This window comes from Maylandia zebra, linkage group LG18 (genome assembly GCF_041146795.1).
Source record: "Maylandia zebra isolate NMK-2024a linkage group LG18, Mzebra_GT3a, whole genome shotgun sequence".
NCBI classification, from domain to species: Eukaryota; Metazoa; Chordata; class Actinopteri; order Cichliformes; family Cichlidae; genus Maylandia; species Maylandia zebra.
Window position 1 is genome coordinate 22553360 of NC_135184.1, and position 20907 is coordinate 22574266.

At 41.6% G+C, this 20907-nt stretch overlaps 1 protein-coding gene across 2 annotated transcripts in view; it reads left to right on the forward strand.

The window, feature by feature from the left end:
• epha4b (eph receptor A4b) overlaps positions 1-20907 on the forward strand; it is a 79329-nt gene that overhangs the window by 10777 nt on the left and 47645 nt on the right. For both annotated transcript variants that reach the window (XM_023154643.3, XM_004542457.3), the window contains exons 2-5: positions 3216-3280; positions 8556-8756; positions 9905-10012; positions 10128-10479. In XM_023154643.3, the coding sequence (XP_023010411.1) occupies positions 3216-3280; positions 8556-8756; positions 9905-10012; positions 10128-10479 (726 nt within the window). The remainder of the gene's footprint in view (positions 1-3215; positions 3281-8555; positions 8757-9904; positions 10013-10127; positions 10480-20907) is intronic.

The window sequence follows — 20907 nt, forward strand, 5'->3', positions numbered from 1 at the left end:
GATTAGTTACTTCGGATATTTACAAAGACAGAACATTTCAAGAAGTTGGATTTAATGATGTTTGCTACCTGCAATTTAATGCTAACTGCTAATACCAAAAATGCATATCATTTTTTGTGCTTGAAATAAACAGATTCTGGCTGTGTTTAGAAAATAGTGCAACTTGTTCGTTTTAAGTTGCCTGTAAAACGAACCAACACTATGAGCACTGTTTGGATATTGTGCTTATATGCTATATAAATCTGGCCCCTAAGATGTTAACTGGTAAGTTTTAGCATTTAGCTGTTTGCTAGGCTAGGCTAATTCCATACACTAGAATAATAAAAGTGTCTTAAACCTGCTGCCTTTTTCAAGGTCACCAGGTTATGGAAGTTTGCTTCAACCTTTAAAACTATTATTCAAGGGTCATTATCTCACAATTTCAAACTACATATCTCAAAAGTTTGACTTAATAATGCTAACTTTTAAGAAAAAAACTCAAAATTTGGATAATGACATGAACTTTAACTTATCTGTGGCAGAATCAAGTTTTAGACTAGGGAGCTTTTACAGGACAGTTTGGCTGTCAAATTCCACAAATTTCAGGTATATATTCCACAAAATATTATCAACGTTTTTTATTCAGACAGTTCCTTTGGTCGAAAGCAGTTGAGAAAGAAAATTAATACAAAGTGACCTGTATTTTATCCAGACAAAGTAACTTATTTATAGACAGACACGGTGATTCAGAATTTCAGCTGAGTTAATTTAAAGTTTTAATCTTCCAATCATCTGCACTGTGTTGTGGAGATGAATGGTCTTTTTTGTAATTTGGGTGAATTGACCCTTTATAACTGTCAAAGGTACTCAGTTATACTCTCTGTGAAATACATAAAACGGTACTAAAAGAAGTGAATCACAGAGAATATCACATAATTCATAATTGCTTGTATTTGAAACAGGCAATTTTGCTAAATTCCTTGTTGATAGGAAGCTTTTATCTTCGCGCAGAGATATGAGAGTGTGGGGGAAAATAACGTGTGTGTGTGTGTGTGCGTGGATGTGTGCCTCTTTGTTGGATTCTGAAATCATATATTATTATACTATTATGTCCCATTTCTCTGTGCCACTCCAAAGCCCATGAACTGAGCAAAGCAGTCTAAATGGTCTTTAGTTCCTCTAAATACACCATGGGCTGGAGGCTCCGTCTGACCTTTCGCTGCGCAGCACCTCTCCACCACTGTTTCTGTCTCATCCCTCTCATTTAATCTATCTCTCTCTCACCCCGGCTCCACTGTGCAGCGCCTCTCTCTGCTTCATTATACCATGCGCGCTACTTTCTTTGTGGCTGTTTTCTCACTCGCATACCGCTTTGTGCAAGTGCAAGCAGACACACGCAGATATGTGTGCTATGACACGAGCACAGTGCACATATATATACACGCATTATTACAGCATGACACGCCTCCCTGCTGTCACACAGTGTGCTGAGCTGAGGGGAATGGCTGGGTTTCAGTTAGAGCTGATGAGCAGCATGAGCACAAGAAGAAGAGAAGGGAAGGAAAAGAGGAGGCTGGACCAATTTTACAGTCCCTTTGTTATACCTACTAGCAGTATGGATACACAGAGGCCTTGTAAACAGACACGTTCAGCCCTTTTCAATTGAGCGATTAGCCTCATTTGCATTCAAGAGAGCAAACTTTACAGTAGCGGTAAATAGTTTTTCCAGGTCACTGCCCCTACCTTATAAAAATTGGAGTGAATATGAAAGTGCGCTGCTTAAGAGGGATGCTTCTTGTTTAAATTGTGTCACATCAGCGACTCACACAGCTGATCTTGGATCTGTGGATTGAAAGCATACATTCAAACCTTTTCACAAAGGAAGGATAACCTGTGAAGCACACACAATATGAGAGAGAGAGAAGAAAGAGCAAAGCAGAAGTCTCTGCAGATGGATACTGATTAAATATTGATGGTCAGCAGTGTTGAAGGCTTGATTAGGACCTGAGTGAGCCAAGAATGAACAGTGCCGCTCATCTATAAATGCACTAACAAGTACCACGACCATATATCTGTGGTATTAGCAATTTGGCGATACATTGGTATCAGCCAGTATCAGCATTTATAACAGCTGATAAATGAAAATTAAAAACATAAAGAAGAGACACCCTTCAACCATGTTATGAGCATTGATGTTGCATACTTTGCCTGCAAGAGGGCATGCTGCAACTTCTCTGCAAGTCTGGAAGAGTTTGGCACCGCATAAAAGAGCAATCCATGAAATGTTGTGCCATATTTTCTTAACAGGAACTCCTAAACAACTGCACATTACAAATGTCGGGGAAATCTGCAGGAACGTGTCTAGAAGAAACAAAGATATGATAAAAATGTATCAGACTTTGAAATAATTAAATATCAGTATGAGCCTTAAAAGTCCTATATCGCTCAGGCTCTACTAACAAGTGATAAACACACACAGGTGCAGAACCGTGCTGTGCAATCTAAACAGGTTTTCATTGTGCCTCCCATAGGTCAGCCTGCCACAGCGTCTTCTCACTTTTCACTCTCACCTTCCTGCATCCCCCCTCTACTTCCTCTTGTTATGCAGAGACCACACACTGGAAACAGCACGTTGAATTCAGAGTAAACCAGACATGCACACGTCTTCAATCAACAACAAATGTACTTAAAATAATGCATCAAAAGGCAAACAGATTATTATTGTACTATTCCTGCACTTAACAGCACAATAATCTCCTTCTAGCCACCGACTGAACTGAAGTGAGCCTTAAAAAATATATATAACATGTAACCAGCATTTTCGTCTGACTACTCACTATATTGTCTGAAGCCAATTTCAACTGTAAATACAGTCTTTCTTACGGCTTCATTGAATGACTTTGTGTCCCCTTGAACTGGAACAGCTGCAGCGCAACCACAGTAATCTTGGAGTTAAAATTATAGGTTCACCAGTGCTTCTGATTCCATTGCTGGTGTACTCCAACACAACAAAAGATGCCCTTGTGGAACACATTTTGAAAGTGTCTTTGTGGAAAACTTACAATGCGACATAATGTTATGTTATACATTCAAGAGAGAAACATGCCGCACCATGTCTGGAAAACATCAGTCGTTCTTTAAAGAGGCAGGGATCAACAAATGCCACAAAAATGTCCTGTATGTGTCTGTTAACATTTTCTCTTTTTTTTTTTTTTATCTTCCTTGTGTTGTCACAGTTACTTTGCTGGACTCAATGTCAGCTTTGGCCGACCTGGGCTGGGAGGCTTATCCTAATGAGGGGGTGAGTACCTGCAGTGTGCAACACACACACACATAGATATATATGATCTGGCACAAAATAAGATGTTATGTTGGCTTGCATTATTTCAGGGGAAGAGGTAAGGACTCAAAGCTAGCAGGAGGACTGGAGTGTGTGTTTTAGAGAGCACTGGGTTCATAAGCAGTCCTTGCTAAATCGGGAGTTTTCAGTGGGAATTTACAAATTATTTCTGCTACGCTGAAATTGCTGTGGTGCTGGAGCCTGCATTTATTACAGGCTGCAATTTTTGGGATGGAGTGAAGGGACACGATGGGGGGAGTAAATATTCCTACATAAGAGAAGATGGCATATGCATCCTAGTGTTTCTGCATTGTGTACATGTGCTTGCAGGGTGGGTGTGTTGCATAACTAGACTTTCTTGGTCATGGGGGACCACGGGAGTTTGGAGTGCAGCTATCATGAATCAGAGCAGTGAGAAGAGGAAGAGCATATAGAGGAAGAATGAAGAAGTGCATTCAATAGAGCGGATTCTGTATGTCACTGTAGTGCAGGGGCTGTTGAATGGCACTGAATTAATTCTATTTCCTCTTGAGTCACACTTCTCTCTCGCTCGTCTTCCCTCTCCACTATTCAGCATCAGTGTGTTAAATTGCAGGATGCCACACGCGGTTTCATGGTAGTGTGAAGTGGAGAGGCAGCTGATGTGTGCAGAGCCAGGCAAAGTTGTTTTCTCAGGCAATCAAGGGTATCGAGTTCGCTTAATTGAAATGCTCTTATTGTGCGGTCATATTGTAGATGTTTGTGAATGTTTTTATTTTTTCTGCGGTCCCTGCAGAAAGAGCAGAATGTGTTCCATCTGTGGCTAAACTAAGCAGGTCAATCTAATTTAAGTTACTTTTATTGAATATGTAGTTCAGGTTGGGGTGAACACGTGTTGTTAGTTTACCCTCAAAGAAATGTGTTGGCTGGAAAGTGAAGCGTACCCCATCCTGAATATCTTTTTTTCATGGACTGTCAGATGGGGAGACGCTGGTCTCCACACAATACCTCTGTGAAATAAATACTATAAATATAGCCTCCTTTTATCCACCCGAGACTTTGCAAAAATAAAAGTGTTTAGAGTCTTTACTTTTTATCTGCTTCTTTAATCAGATCACGGAAATTAGTTTGTAAAATCTTTTGCTTTCATTGCCCATCTCATGCTGTCGTTTGATACACAGAGCCGACGTTATCTCCCACCTGGATCGCTCTTTTTCATCTGGTAATTTAAGAAAATATACAAGTTTCTACAGTGAGCTATGATGTTGCCACAAAAATAAAAATCGATTCTTTATTGACGTTTGAGGGTAATCAGGTACAAAGCAAATAAAAGGGAGTGCAACTGAAGGACTCCTCAAAAATTAAAAAACTTGAGACTTGCAAAGCGTAACCACTATAAATCACCCGAAATTCAACAGTTTAGTTGTGGCAAACTTTTATAATTGATAAAAGTAATTTTATTTGAAGCCTCTGCCTCACATTACTTTTCATCCCACTTTGTACTTATCCGCTTAAGCACTAAGCAAATGAGCTTGAAGCATAACTCATATCAGCTCTTTATGATTTTGTTTTTTGTTACTTCTTTTAATCGGTTTTCTGTTTTTTCTTAATTTGTTTGGTTGAGAAAAACTTTTAAGGCAGGCCATGGGCAAAATTACTACTTTAAACCTTTTAGTCCAAAGTTTTACAGTTGCTGAATCTTTACTTTTCTATTTCATTGTGATGGTCCTTGGAGTAAAAAATGCATTTACCTTGCCACCTATCCTCAGGGAAACCAATACGCCAGCACTGTTTAAGTCTTCACAGTAGCTCCTGGCACAGTTTGGCCTTCTACTGGAAGTTTATTCTTACAAGATCCAATAAAGCTAAAAATTTCACAAGAGCTTACTGCTTGCAATTTCTGCACAATTCAAGTCATGGACTGTATCTCTATTTGTAAAACTGCAAACTATCTATTTAATTTTCAGCTGGTGGCATTCAACATAAAAAAAAAACAGTATAGAGACCAACAAGGGCTGCCAATCGTGCTGGCAAAAGTGCTGTTTGTTTATGATGATTCTGCATATGTCTAAAAATGAATGTCGTAAAGATTTACTAACTTGTGTAGAAGAGAAGTAATAGAGCGATAAGAGACTCAGAGAGGAGAGAAAATGTGTTAGGGTGGTGAGAATGCCTTGTGTTTTATATCAGGGGGATTATCTAGTTGACCTTTAAGCTTTAAACCTGAGGATTATTCTCAGTGAGAGGCAATTCCCACCAATATCAGGCCAATGTCTACCTGAATTAGTCCAAAATCACACTTGACCCTCACGGGTCACGCTTAATCCGAGCCGTGCAGGGCCGGATGTGGCTGAGACTGAGTGGAGCGACCCATTTATGTCACCACAAAGCAGTGAGGGACACAAAACAGATATGTCTTAATGATGTTTGAAAATGGGAGGCCCAACTGCCTCTCGGCTTCCCCAGAGGCTCCCCAGCCCTCACTGGTCCCCTGACATAAATTCTCAACTTTTTATCCCCTACCCTGTCATTTGTCTTTCTTTTTTTTTTCTCCCCCTCGCTAAGCCAGAGCTTGTTCCAGAGTTTGGCGGCCAATTATGTCCTCATAGGTGTACCCATCAGATGATTGCAGAAGGAGGGATGTTATGTTAAGCCGGTGAATGCTTGAATCTAAACGCTGAGCCGACGTCTCTGCTTCACTTCAAAGCAATCAAGCTGGCTCTGCGCTGATTGGCCGAGGTGATTAAGAGTTCAGGGAGGAGGGTTTCAATTTGAGCCAACAAAGCCCTGGCAATAGTTATAAGTTGTGTGTGCATGTGTGTTTGTGTTTGTGCACTTGCGTCTTAAACAAGAAAGCTGAAGCCCTTGAGCCTATCCCAACGTTTCCTCAGTTGTATTTTTAGGAGACTTTCTCTCAGTTGTGTGACGTATCTGTATCATTAGCAAATTAGCAAAGCCCGGTTGTTCTCAACTTCCTAAGCACACCTGCGTCTCACACCCGGCAGAAGTGACAACGAGCAGACTTTGCGAGCAGGGAAATAAGTTGCTCAACAGGAAGTGGCAGCAATCCAGCCACTCCAATCTCTGCCTACAAAGAAATAAACAAAGACATTATAAAGCCCTTTTTATCCCTCAATGACTATTCCCATAAATGCTTTAATCACCCCTCCCCGGGGACTCAGCTTTGTGTATTTGTGTGGGTGGGTATGTGTGACCGTCCTGTGATGTCCGACTGGTCTCCGCTCTGCACAGATGGATCTATTTAGCTGCCAGTCGTGCCTGTTATTTACCAACATTCATTCCTCTCTCTCTCTCTTTCTCTCACTGTGTTTCTTCATTTTTTTTCCTCCCTCGGTCTTACGTTTTTGTTCTTTCAGTTGAATCGAGTGCAGCTGATCACAACGAGTCTCAGCCGCTGCGTTTGTAAAATCGTCGAGCTGTAATACGTCCTTTATGCTGTGTATAATCTCCAACTCTTAACTGCCTGTCAGGGACATTTGTGTCAGCTGACTGTAGCATCTTAAATAATCCTCTGCTTCTTCTTTTTCTTCTTATTCTCTTGTTTTCTTCTTCTTCTTCGAATTTCTCTGTCTGTTGAAGTACTGTTAAGGTCAGGATCAAGAGAGAGCTGGTTTTGTTCAAGCTCCAATTCATACACAGTAGAAGAGGCTGTGGAGATTAAAAGCATCTGAGCGCACAGGAGAGCTGGCGAGTGAGCGCAAATGTGTGTGAGAATGTGTGTTTTTATGTGGCTCTGTTTTAGTGCTCAGGACTTTGAGGTGAAATGCGTCAGGCTTTTGCCGGGTTGTTGGGCTGTCACATCAGATTAACCTCAAGAATTCAACCTCAGCTTGGACTTCGCTTGTCTGAAAGTTTCTCTCTGCATTTTTGCTGCTTACTCGGCTCTTTCCTTGCCCGTCTCTTCTTTATTTCTCTGGACTTTTGGGACATGTCAGAGATAATTGGTGTTTACCTTGGTGGGTCGTGGTCTGGGTCCACTGTTGTTTGATTTTGCACAGGTTAGCGTATTTGTGTATACTGTAGTACGGTGGGTAACGAGAACATGTAAGTAACTCTGTGCTCGTCACTCTGGAGCTTAAAGGCTTCAGCCTTAAGATGATGACAGGAGCTCAGAACAAAGATGGTGGTCTCTTCAGTCCTAGCCACAAACTAGAGCCTATCCTGTGTGTGTGTGTGTGTGTGTGTGTGTGTGTGTGTGTGTGTGTGTGTGTGTGTGTGTGTGTGTGTGTGTGTGTCAAAGAAAATTGAGTTAGCGTCCTCTTGATTGGATCAGATATCTTGAGACACTGAAACCACATTGGTTTATTTTCCTTTTCTTTAAGGAATAAAAATGTTCTTTTTCTTTGTGTGTCTGTCTGAGAGTGGTATACGCATGTGGGTGCTTGTCTATGTGTGAGTAGATAGAAATGTTTTCCTGCTCATGCGAGAAGTGTTCTCAATTACAGCCGTAGTCAGAAGTGGAAACAGATGGTAGTGGATGATGGGAGACAAAGTAGCTCTGTCCTACCTACTCCTTCTTTCTCTCCTTCTCTGTCTTTCTCTCTCTCTCTCTCTGCACGTCTCACACACACGTCTACCTCTTAAGCATTAAATCGCCCGTTCACTTCAGGAAAAACATACCCACTTTGCGAACACGTGCAGCATAGACAAAGACAGTCCTTCAGTGATCTTGACACACATCATCACTCATAGTCACCCATACATGAAAACAGAACTTGCAGAGCAGTGTTGCTTTGCACTAAACCACAGTTCATTGAACTTAGACCCAGTTTCCCTGTAACCAGTATTTAAAACTGAGATCCTCTTTGTCCACGCGCTAACGATGAAAGGGAGTGGTGCTGTTGTCAGCCTGGGCCCAGTGCCGCTGAGCGTCACCCTGACTCAGTTTCACATTCCCTTGCTCTTTGATTTGAAATTTATGTTTTAGTTAAAGAGATTTCCCCTTTAACACAAATACTTCTCAGCAGCCCTCATCACTTCTCTTTTCCTTCCTCCATCCCCTCATCACTCATCCACTTACTCCCCCTTTCACTCTCTCTTCCTTTTTTCTTCCCTCCCTCTTCTTTGCAGCTTCATGCAATCTTTCTCCTTTTACCCTAATTCTTTCTTTGCCCCCAAGCTAAATAATGGAATTATTTTAATATGCAATGTCCCAAATATGCTTGAAAAAGCTAAACTAGCAAATGAAAACATCATTATAAATCATCTCTATTTACCTCCTGTTTCTTATTCTCAGTGGGAGGAGATCAGTGTCATGGATGAGAGGAATACCCCGATGAGGACCTACCAGGTGTGTAACGTCATGGAAGCCAACCAAAACAACTGGCTGAGAACGCGCCACATCAGCCGGGAAGAAGCGCAGCGCGTCCACATTGAGATCAAATTCACCCTAAGAGACTGTAACAGTCTACCCGGGGTCCCTGGTACCTGCAAAGAGGTTTGCATCACACAAACATAATGCACAAGCAAGCTTCATAAACACATGATCAGCATGTGGGCTTTTCGGTTAGATAACAAATGCCGATGCAGCTGGTGTGTGTGTTTGTGTTTAAGGCCTCCTGTTGCATTTATTCCGCTCGTTTGCCCACTCGTCCTGAGCAAAACATTGAGTGTTGATAGGCTCCGTGGCTTCTGCTGTGTAGCTGTCTGCTCTTTGAAATATTTTTGGTGTGAAGTAAGAAGAAAAAAGAATACATTTCCTTAGTGTTTTTTTTTTTTTTTTTTTTAGATCAATAGCACACGGGTAAGTTATATTTCAAGTTGAGTGGTTTTTTGTTTGCAGTTGTTTGCACTCCCGCAGAATATTCTCTGACTATCCACTGTGCTCGGCAGCTTTTGCAGCATCTTCTTTAACTCCTCAAATGTGTGACTTAGTAGATACATCTTAATTAGACCACTAAGTAGATCATTTACAAATTAGACACATTAAATGCAGTTTATTTATTGCTGTGCTGTGAATTGTATGAATGGAAGCACATTTAAGGCATATTTAAGACCATCGCCTCACCATTCTGTGTGTTTCCTGTTCTTATATGAAGGTTGTTAACATGTGTATTATCAACAGGTCTGTCAAAAGGAGGTGTGTGTAATCTAGTTACTGTAATGTAGTTAAAAAATACAAAATAACTTATTTTTCATCCGTTTCCAGTCAGAATACTAAACACAAACAGGGAAACACAGAAAAATAACACGAAGCAATAGCTGGAGAATAAATCAAAGTTTATTCTACAGGCTTTTTTTGTTCTTTTTATTAATCTTTTTCCCGCCCTCCACTCTCTTATAACACTGCTCTGTTCTGTATACATTTCAATTCGTCTGTCCCTTATATGCCTTTCAGTCTTACTACATCTCCAGAATAAATAATGGGCTTAATGTGACAGTTTAGAGCTGCGCTCTCATGAAGCTGCAGACAGCGTTGCTGACTTTCAATCCAGACAGATGCACTGAGATACGGAGACAAGCTGCTGAAGAGCTGCAGAACAGTGGATGGCTTGTTAAAATTTCACATTGGATGGACCCGCTCATACTTTTTATCTGTCTCGGTTAACTGTGCGTCGTTCTGATGGATGCTGTTTGTTTTTGCAGACATTCAACATGTACTACTATGAGTCCAACAATGCAAACCTGTGGTTTATCAAGGAAAGTCAGTACATCAAAATTGACACTATTGCTGCAGATGAGAGCTTTACACAGGTATGGATACTCGCACAGAGAGAGCATAAGAACACTTTCAATTGCTTTCAGTTTGCTAAAGATTGCATTATCCCATTCACCAAACTCACATGTAAAATATATCTTTTGTTCACAGGTGGACGTTGGCGACCGTGTCATGAAGCTAAACACGGAAGTGCGGACCATCAACAACTTGAGTAAAAAGGGTTTCTACTTGGCCTTCCAGGACCTGGGCGCCTGCATTGCTCTGGTCTCCGTGAGGGTCTTCTACAAGAAATGTCCACTCACTGTGCTAAATTTGGCCCAGTTTCCTGACACAATAACGGGTGGAGAAACGGCACTGGTTGAGGTGCACGGTGTGTGTGTGAACGCCTCTGAGGAGTTTGAGCCTCCCAAGATGTACTGCAGTGCAGACGGCGGATGGCTGGTTCCCATCGGGAGGTGTGTGTGCAAACCAGGCTTCGAAGAGAACAAGGACATGTGCCAACGTGAGTGGGGCTGGGGTCCTCAGGCATGTAGGGGACAGAATGTAAGCGTGCAAGTGTTTGTGCATTTGTGTGGGAGAGACAGACAGAGACAGGACAAATGAGGAAAAAGTGAGGTGCTGACATGTTTTGGTGATTAATTCAATTCAGTTCAATTCAAGTAATTTTTATTTATATAGCAGCAAATCACGACAAAGTTTCCTTAGGGTGCTTTATATTGTAAAGTACAAGACCATACAATAATACAAAGAACACCCCGACACTCAGATGACCTCTATGTGCAAGCGCTTTGGCGACAGAGGGAATGAAAAAAAAACTCCCTTTTAGCAGAAAGACACTTCCAGCTGAACCAGCCTCATGGAGGGGCACCTCTGCCATTGGCTGTGAGTGGAGGAAGACAGGACAAAGACACACTGTGGAAGACAGACAGAGATTAATAATAACTAATGATTAAATGCAGAGAGATGTGTCTGTCTCCCGAATCCAAACTGGGAGCTGTTCCACAGAAGAGGAGCCTGAAAGCTGAAGGCTCTGCCTCCCGTTCTACTTTTAAATACTCTAGGAACAACAAGTAAGCCTGCAGTCTATGAGTGAAGTGCTCTGATGGGGGTGATACGGTACTATGAGGTCTTTAAGATAAGATGGGACCTGATTATTCAAAACCTTGTAAACAATGAGAATTCTAAATTTAAAAGAGAGTCGATAAAGAAAAGCCAGTTTGGTAGAAATATGCTCTCTTTCTAGTCCCTGTCTGCACTCTCGCTGCACCATTTTGCTGCTACTTTCAGTACCAACTTTTTTGAGACACGCTGCTGCCATCAAATTCAAAATAAGCTCATGTTTTTCCCAAAACACTGAAGTATCTCACTTTCAAAGGTTGTACTGTGAGCAGTTTTAAAAGATTTACAGTTTATTTTATTGTTTTGATTCACATTTTTCACAGTGTCCCCACTTTTTTGGAAGTGGTGTTGTGTATAAAAGTGTGTACATATCTATGTGGCTGCCTCTGCGTGCAGATACACTGTAGTGAATTTTGCAGTGACACAGAGGATGGAATGACAATGACTCTATGTATTTAGGTTAGGGACACACTCTGTGTGAATGTGGGTTTTTTTTAACTGCGTGTGTGTGTGTGTCATCCCTCCCAGTACAGTGAAAACAGCTTTTGTAGAGGAAAGAGTAGAAGTTGCTTTAAGGCATCTCCTCTTTTGTGTGTGTGTGTGAGTGTGTGTGTCTGACAGAGCTGAACGTCTCATTTTCCCTTCTCAAGTAGAGGCGAGCAGTATGAGTGTGTGTGAGAAACTGCTTATTGATGTGTGTTGTGTTGCAGGAGGGGAGGAAAAGGTATGCCTTAGGAAGCAGATTATTGAGTTGTAAAACTCCCCAGATGGTGTGTGCAGCATGTGTGAGTTTGTGTGTACATACTGTGCATGCATGCGTTTGAGTGAGCAAGCTGTATTAAGCTTATGCTGTCACCTGTCCCTACGGGCTCACTTCCTCGCCGAAAAGAAAATGGAATCGTAGATATTCATCACTGCAGACTTGAAATCGGTGCGCATAATGCAATTTCAGTTGTTTGGGAGAAGCAGCAGCCAAGACGCCCAGAAAACTTGGCAGTTGGGCCTTAGAGACAAGTGAATAAGAACAAGCTGTACTCTGCAGTTTGCAGACTGGTAATGTGCGCAGATTGTGGCAGAACTCGAGCTGCATCTCAATCATGAAACGCAGACTGTTGAGCTACATGCCTGTCTTGTAAACGTACACACTGTAGTTATTTGACAGGTGAGCTAGCTGGCAGATGTTTACACTACGCAGGTCTTTGTCACAGTACTAAAAACTATTTAAAGTCAGTCTGACACAGCAGGGTGCTTGACCTCAGTGATCTCCATGACCTCGTCGGCCAGATTCTTGACTCTTCTCACTCCAGAGAGAATAAATAGAGTAATAAAGGAGCATTTAACAAGCTGGCTTAAACTCTAAAATCTAAACAGTCTAGCTTTTGTGTGCGCACGTATGTGTGTGTGCTGCAGTTGCGTGCAAAGGTAATGATGGAGTCTTATTGACAGTCTGAGGTCACATGTCAGGAATATATATACGGCCCATGTCTAATAGGTTAGGGTCACCAGAGCTGCAGGGAAAACAGGTGTCCACTGCGTTCAACATGGGAAGGAAAGCCAGGTTTCTGTATTCAGTTCATATGTAATAGTTATTCTGGGAACAAAAATAAACAAATAAATAAACATTTTCAATAGATTTTAATTCCTTTGTGGTGAATTGGATCTTCCCTCCCGCAGGGATGTCTGCGCCACCTACTCGGTATTAGGAAAAACATTTTTTGTAGGATCATGGGAAGGATTTGCATAGCAATGAAATTTCCTCATACAGCAGGAGAATTCGCTGTCCCACCAGTGTCAGCCAAACATATCAGCCAAACATAATAATGCCAAAAATTCACTCCCTGGAAACCGTCTTTCTTTTGTTTTAAATAACTTTGTGCCTGTGCTGCGTTTGCATGAACATGCTTCTATTTTCATACTATCACCTTACCTTGTCAGAATTCACTTAGCCAGCTAATGCAGCTGCATCCGTAATCAGCCTCATTTTAGCAAGCGGATTCACAAAAGACATGAGAGGACACACAACAAAAAAAAAATACATCAACTCAGTACGTTGCACTTTAATGTGTTCCTGAGAGAACAACAGCCAGGCTTTTAAAGGGTCCTCTCAGCGCTCTGCATCAGCTCCAAACAAAAGGTTCCTGGCCTGAAACAGTCTGGAGGTCTGGAGGTCTTCCATAGGGAAAACACACTCTGCTAATGCATTTAAATCATCCGCTCACGTTTGCTGTCACACAAAGAGATGAAGAGGTGAGGTTCGGGGGGAGAGCTTCAGGAGGGCATTTTGTAATTGTCATTGTAGCACAAGTGAGCGAGCCATTTAATGGATGTCTTCAATTCTCTCCTTCCTTCTTGTTCCTTTTCTGTGCTTGTTTTTTTTTCTTTTCTACCATTTAGCACCTTTGACATTCACCGTTATCGTCCTGTGTTCTCTGTGAATCTTTTCCTTGTCTTTGGCTTCTCTTTCTCTCTCTCTGTCATTCTTTCCCTCTGCCTTCCTTTCTCTCTGTTTTTCTGTCTTTTCTTTCTCACGGTGCAAAGCGCTAATGGAATCATTACTAGCCCCTCTGTGTTAGACAACCACCAGGCACCTCCAATTACAGCTTTTTTTTCACAATTTCTGTCTCTTTCCCCTCCCCTTGTCGATTTTCTAACCTTTTTTGTGATGTCTCCTTCTATTATGGGACTGTTCTCCACCTCTCGTTTTCGACAAGCCACCCATTTTGCTCCCCACCCGCCTCCTCTGCCATTGTCTTCTTTTTTTTTTCCACCTCACCATTCTTCTTTCTGTCTCACTTCTCCTCCTAGCAGCCCTTATCTCCTCTGTCTGCACTTGTTAAACATTTATAGATCATGGGTTCATCTTTCTCGTCTTCCCTTTTCCAACCCAATGCTTCCCGTTCCCTGGAGAGAGTGTGAAACTAAGTGTGTTTAAATGTATGGATATGTGTGTTTTGATCTTGTTAACCGAGGGCACTGTGCTAGATTTAATCCGGCGGGTTGTTTCATGACATATAAGGGGAAATACATTGTCCAGGATAAACAGCACACATATCAACAGACTGTGGAATAGGATACAGTGGTATTCATGAGAAATGTGGTCTTAATTTTGAATAACATAAGCAAAAACAAACCACGAGGTTGAGATGTAAACAGTCTTCTGTCATCTTGATATATTTTTACTGAGTTATCATAATTAATGCGACAGTGATGATATATGACTCCATGTTCTTCTTATTGCCTGGAAATCTCATTAAAGGACCAAAACAAATTAACGGTAATGCTTTTTGGCTTTTGCTAACTTGCCTGTGGCACTCACTCTTATCCAGTCCTATTAAAGACAGTCATTAAAATCAGGGACAAAGATTTATTTGCTTTACTTTTACAGGTCGAATAATTTCTTCTGAGATTTCCTGGAAGTAAACTGTTTAATTCGGTACCTTCACCTTCTATTTCTGAGAAAGACCCAAGAAACAATACTTTTAGAGGTATCAACCTTTCAAAGGAGTTTCTTTCAAAAGACCCTGGAACATTTTTTGGTTCATAGACTAAAATATTCTATATTGTGATAACCAATATGATGAATTAAAGTTTATTCTTGATTGTTCATTCTTGAAGATGCTGTCTTATACCCCCTCTATTTTTTTTTTTAATAAGAAACTTATGGGGCTTTTAATATAAAGTTTAAAAACAGAAAGGACCATCTACCAAGAAGGAACTGACTAACCTTTAGTACTGACCTGGATCACCTTCATTAAAAAATTTTGATTCAGGTTCCTGGCTATGGCAGTAGATGCACTCTGGTAATGCCATTAGTTGTGTTTTCAGCCATGCACTAAAAGCAGTGTTACTGCAATGGCCTTTAACTCCTTTGCTCAGTCTCAAGAAATCATACTCATCTGCTTTGTCACTACTGAAGTTGCATAATCACCCTCTCTCTCCTTCTCTCCCTCTGTGTAGCTTTTGCACTACCTTGTCAGTTCAACTCCGTCTCTCTCCACCCCATGCAGAAGCCTCTGTCTGCGTAGCCAAAGCCCCGCTCCTCCACTCCCTCCTCTTTCCTTCTCCTGCTTTCTTTATTCTATGTGCCTTTGTCTCTTGTGCATTCTAGTCCTGCTCGCCCTCTCTGTTTCTGTCTGCCACTGTTTTCTTCTATCCCCTCTATTTTCACTGCATACTCCCTTGCCCTCTCCTGTTGTCTCTGTCTTTCATAGCTATTAGGGGATGTAGTGAATACTCCTCTCAAACCTCTCCTGCTTTAAGCCCTAGGGGTACATGCTGAAGGGCAGGAGCGTGTGTGGGTGTGTATGTATGTAGCTGTGTCACCTACGTGTGCGCTCGTGTGTTCTGTCCTTCTCTGTGGGTCTGACAGCACCAATTACTGCCTCAGATGTGAAGAGACGGAGGAGACGAATTGAAGGAGGGCAGACACATGTCACCTCAACACAAGTTTTCCTCCCTTCCTCTTCTCTCCTTCTTTCTGAGCTGAAAATAATATGGGTCAGCATCACACGTCTGTCCGTCCACTTGTCTGATAGTCTTTTTTCCCCTTTTTCTTATTCGTTTGCTTTTTTGATGCTGCCATGAAGTAGTTTACAAGAGGAACTTTTCAAAGTAACACCACATTCCTCATACTGATTCCACTCAGCTCTCCTGCTGTTCTTTTCACTTCTCCAATTGGATCGAAACCAAAGCGCGAAATACTGAGGAACGAGACCAATGTGCATCTGATGTGGTGTGAATTATCTGATCGCTTATCACTACAGAGACACTGGGTTGCTACACAGAATATTTTAATAGTTAGACTCATTAATAAAAGAGTATAAACTGTTTAACTTAGCATAAAGACTGAAACTTAATCAAAGTTAATAAAATCCCCCTACACGAGCTTCTCAAACTCAACAAATAACCACTTCAACGTCTAGAGAAGTGAGGTGACAGCCTTTCCCAGGTGTCCTGGGGGTTACAGTGGATGGATGGATGGATGGATGGATGGATTTCTTACAATCATTGCATAAATAAAATAGTGAAACATACAGAGTGTTATGTAGGTGGTTATATGCAAAGATGTTTGTTGTTGGGGCATTTTTGAATGGAGGTAACCATGTTTGGTATCACTGAGGATGCAAAGAGAGCAAAACCGAAATCTTTGCTCGACTGAATCCTACAAACGAAAGCTTTTTTGAAGTGCTTGTAATAAAGACAAATTGTTGTTGATCCAATGACAAATTTGTCCTTTCATACATAGTGTACAAAAGTCAGTCAACGTAGAAATAAAAATCCCCCCGACTCAGGCGTTCAGTGAATCAGACAAATCAGATGTTTGGGGAAACATGGAGATATTCCAAGACTTTTGGACATGCAAAAGTATCAGGAAAATGCATAATGCTCAGAAGCATATTTACAATAGAATTTTACACTTTATATCTCATAAGAGGATTTCAGTCCTCCCTTCATAATGAAAGGTCTAAAGAGGGAGCAGACACAGGGAAAGGCTAATCTTCACACCTATGAAAGAGACTGAGCTTTTGTGTGTGTGCGCATGTGTATGCTGAAAGCTCAGTAGGAAACCTACCTCTTTTTTTTATTCCCTCTACCCTCAACAGCAGAAGAGTGGGTGTGTGTGCATGTGTGAATGGCTAATGTGGACAGTTGAAGCAGTGGGTAAAGCAAGCATTTTATTTTGATCAGATACAGACTTTTGAAGGTCAAGAGCTCCCTACTGTATGTTATGTCTCACACACATGTACACACACAAACACACACCTCTTATTTCATTGCTGTTCTCATGCTGGCAGCTCAGGGAGCTTGAGAGCATGTAGGTGTGGATAGGAAGGTAGTGGGCGGCTAACAGAAGGATTTAGACAGCTAGTCAGAAGATTTTTGTGTGCATACAGTATATGAAGTGTACGTGTGCACGCTGCTGCAGGCACGGGGGCAGCAAGCTACTGAAGTGTTAGGAAGCAGGGTGTTATTACGATCCAGATGTTCTTAAAGGACAAACGGATACATGTGCCAAGTGGAGGCCAGTTTTCTGTCCTTCTACCTGTCTGTGCGAGTGCGTGCCTTTCTGCTGCACTGGCTGTCTGACTTCCCTGTTCATTTATTTGGTTAATGACAGCCACATTTTCCTTCATTACTCCTTTATTCTCCTTTATCTCCTCTCTCTCACATGTCCCTCCTTAACTCCATCCCTTTTCCCCTCTCCCTCTTTCTCATCTCCTCTCTTTTGTGTTTGAATAAATGACATGAAATCACAAAGGCTTAGGCTCTCGCTATATCCTCCATACACACGTAGTCCCCATCTACATACCCACACAACACTGACCCAGATAATGTCTATTCATGCACAGTCGCAAAGCGCTTCGTCTGCGATGGCTGATCACTCGCCACACATAAGACGAGCTGCCAAATGCCACCTTAACACCAAGGTGGCGTTTGTGCCTTTTGAAGCAACAAAACCAGAGGACACAAAGGTGGCTTTGAAGTGACGGGACATTGTATAGCTGAGTCTGGTGCAGTGGGTTGAACCGTGTGAACAAACCCTAAGAGGAAAAGAGAAAAAGCAGGCCAAGGACTGAGAAACTGTTAACGCATGTTTCAACTCTTCACGTCCTTATTTAGCACTATTCCCCACAGACGGAAGCAGTGAGAGAGAGAGGAGAGGTATAGAGGGGAGAGTGTGTTTCCTTTGGGTACAGTTCCCATTAATTGGCATCTTCCATATGCCGTTGAGTTCCAGTTAGGGATAAACATGTGCGCACTCATGGGAAAGCTCATAATTTTCACATTTCTATGGTCTTGAATCAGTCTCCAGTTTTCTCAGTTTAAAATCAAAGGCGCCTGCATGTAGCCAGTGGGTTTGTTGAACAGGAAGCACAAGAACAGGAAGGCGGCCATTGACCCTTTCCCCTCATCCCTCCCTCTTTCTCTTTCTAGTTTATGGATTACTTCCAGATGTACGATCAGCCTGTCAGGTTGATAGGTCTGGCACTGCACAGGCCTGGTTGTTCAGCTTCATTGTACAGATGTAGTTCAATTCGCTGCTGCTTTTCTATTTATTACAGCTGTACTATTGTTTCACAGCCAGAAGGTAACGTTCACAAAGATTCCAAAGGACTTTTCAGCTGCAGCATTAGACGGAACAAAGAGCAAGAACAAAGCGCATAGTTACATCATTAATTTTCTCTTTGTTATAAATATTGCTTTCCAGACCAGCTGCTGTAGTGGTATAGGTAGAAATTTTCAGCGATGCCTGTTGGCTTGAAGGACGCCTTGTCTAGGTAGTAAAAACTGTTTACTGGAAATGATTTGCCTTTTTCTGGGAAGAGATGCGAGGCAAAGAATTTGCAGACAGAGGTGAATGTCAGTGGTCTGAAAAGGAGAACTCGGTATTTTTTGCCTGCTTGTCAACATTATGAAAAAAATACTTTTTCATGGAGTCTTGGCAAAACTGGATACAAAGACATTACTGTCTTATACCATTTACTGGAGTTTCTAAAAGTCAAATAAGAAGTAGAGCCTTCAGCTATCAGGCCACCCTCCTGAAAGAGACACTTTACTTTTAAGATTAGGCATAAAACTATATTTAGTAATACATTCCTTATCGTGATAGTTAGGGCTGGATCCGGTGACCTGAACATCCCTGCAAAAGGTTTAGGCTGCACTAGAGGTGTGTGTTTATTACTGTGTTTAAACACTCCCTCCCATAGTGTGTCTATTATCCTGTCTCCTTCTGGTCACACCCAACAGCAAATGGGCGTCCGTCCCTGAGTCTGGTCCTTCCACAATCTTTTTTCTGTTAAAATGGAGTTTTTCCTTCCCTCTGTCGCCATGCACTTGCTCATAGGGGGTCATGTGATCATTGGAGTTTCTTTCTAATATTGTAATTTTCTGTGTGACTAAATGAGAACGCTACGTGATAGATCCTCCATAAACCTCTAGAACTTACCTAATAATCACACCTAAATGTTTTTGTCGATATTTTAGCTGATCAAGTTTTGAAAAACTTCAGTATATCGTGTGCACATTGCTTGCTATGCTAAACTTCTAATGGTGTCTGTTTGTCTATTTTATTTTCCAAGAGCAACAAGGACAACCCAAGGACACTGTTTCGTTGTACTCGTGAATGTATTATAGGTTATAAAGAATTGTTGTTGAAGAACAAGAGACTAACATCTCCAAACAAACAAACTGCAAACATACAATTTGAGTCTAAATCATTTAAATTAGGCTGAAAATAGCAGCATGAATGGCACAGTCCTCTCCTTATGGCTTCTTGCCACCCAGCTGCATTCCCATGCTAAAAGGACATCATTTAGGTCTACGGGTGTCATTAGCTTTCAAGGCTGCTTCATTTGTTGATCTGGCCGGAGATCTAATTGTTTTGTCGATATTTATTCAGATAAAAAGCTTCTGCAGGACTGAATTGAGCATTTTTTTAAATGTAAAACATGCATTGGTATTTTTCCCGTGACAACCTTGACTTGCTTTACCTTGAGTAAGGGGCATACATATAGTAAGGGGATGTATTTATGGAACACTTTACTCTTAACCAGGCAACTCTTTATCTCTCAGATATAGATTGAAGCACAGACACACAGAGAGAAATAGAGGTATCATAAATAAGCACACACTTAGAAACTAACAATAAAAACTTTTTTGATCCAGTGTGACCTTGAGGAAGGCAGGAAGCTTAAACATTGTTTTTCTGCTGCTTTAGTGTTAGCTCTTTCTAAATCCTAACCATGTTGCGGTCTTCAACTTTGAAAGAGATTGAAACATACAAGTGCAAATTTGTGCTATCTCAATTCGATTTGCTGCGAGTTTGGCTGACAAAGTCATCCACTGCCCACACACAGATTAAAGGCAGTGAAAATATGGCGTCCCACATGACAGGTACATCTGGCAGAGTGTGTTTATGACTGACACAGAGAAACAGCCACAGGGCTCTCCTTTCCTTGCCTGCCTCAGAAAATGAATTATTGAGAGTGATGAACTGAAAATAACGTGGATGAGTAAAGGAGGCTCACTGCCCCTCCTACACACACTCTTCTGGTCACGGGGCCGGCCGATGTGGGCACGTTTACTGCCGTGTGTGTGTGTGTGTAATGTTTTAATGAAGATATTTAAGCTGCACGTGGCTACTGAGGCAAAAAGTTGTGTGTTAATAGTAAAAGTTTGTTCTTTGCGTGTGTTTTTGTGTCGGTCTGGTGGGCTTTGTTCAAAAGGAGATGCTGTGTTCCTACAGCCTTTTATCTTGATGGCAAAACAGACAGAAGAATAAGTTATTCAGACTGTGAGTCAAACTCCCAGCAGACTTCTATTGGCCTGTCATGCTTTCTCCCTCCCTTTCTTTCCGTCCCTCGCCCATGACCCCGCTCACACAGAAACACACATGCACCTGGGATCTATTTTATCTGTTTTTAGACAGCAAGATAATCACCCAGACTCAAAATTAGCGTGCCATCATCTTGGGTTACCACTAGAAAAGTGCGTTTCTGTGTAGATGTGGTTTGCTTTAATTGTACTGAAATTGAGCTCTCTCTGTTTCGCTCTCTTTCCCTGATTTTTTTTTCTTTTTTCTTTTTTTTTTTTTGAGCAGTTTGTGTATGTGTGTGTGCCTGTCAGCGAGAGAGTAAATATTTGTGCAAGAGCTCTGGAGAAGGTCAGGGTCAAAGTATGACAGACAGCCCACTGGGAAATAAAGACACACATACATACGCAGTCTTTCTTTTGCTCTCTCACTCTCTCTCTGACACACACACACACACACACACACACACACACACACACACACATATATGCATAATGA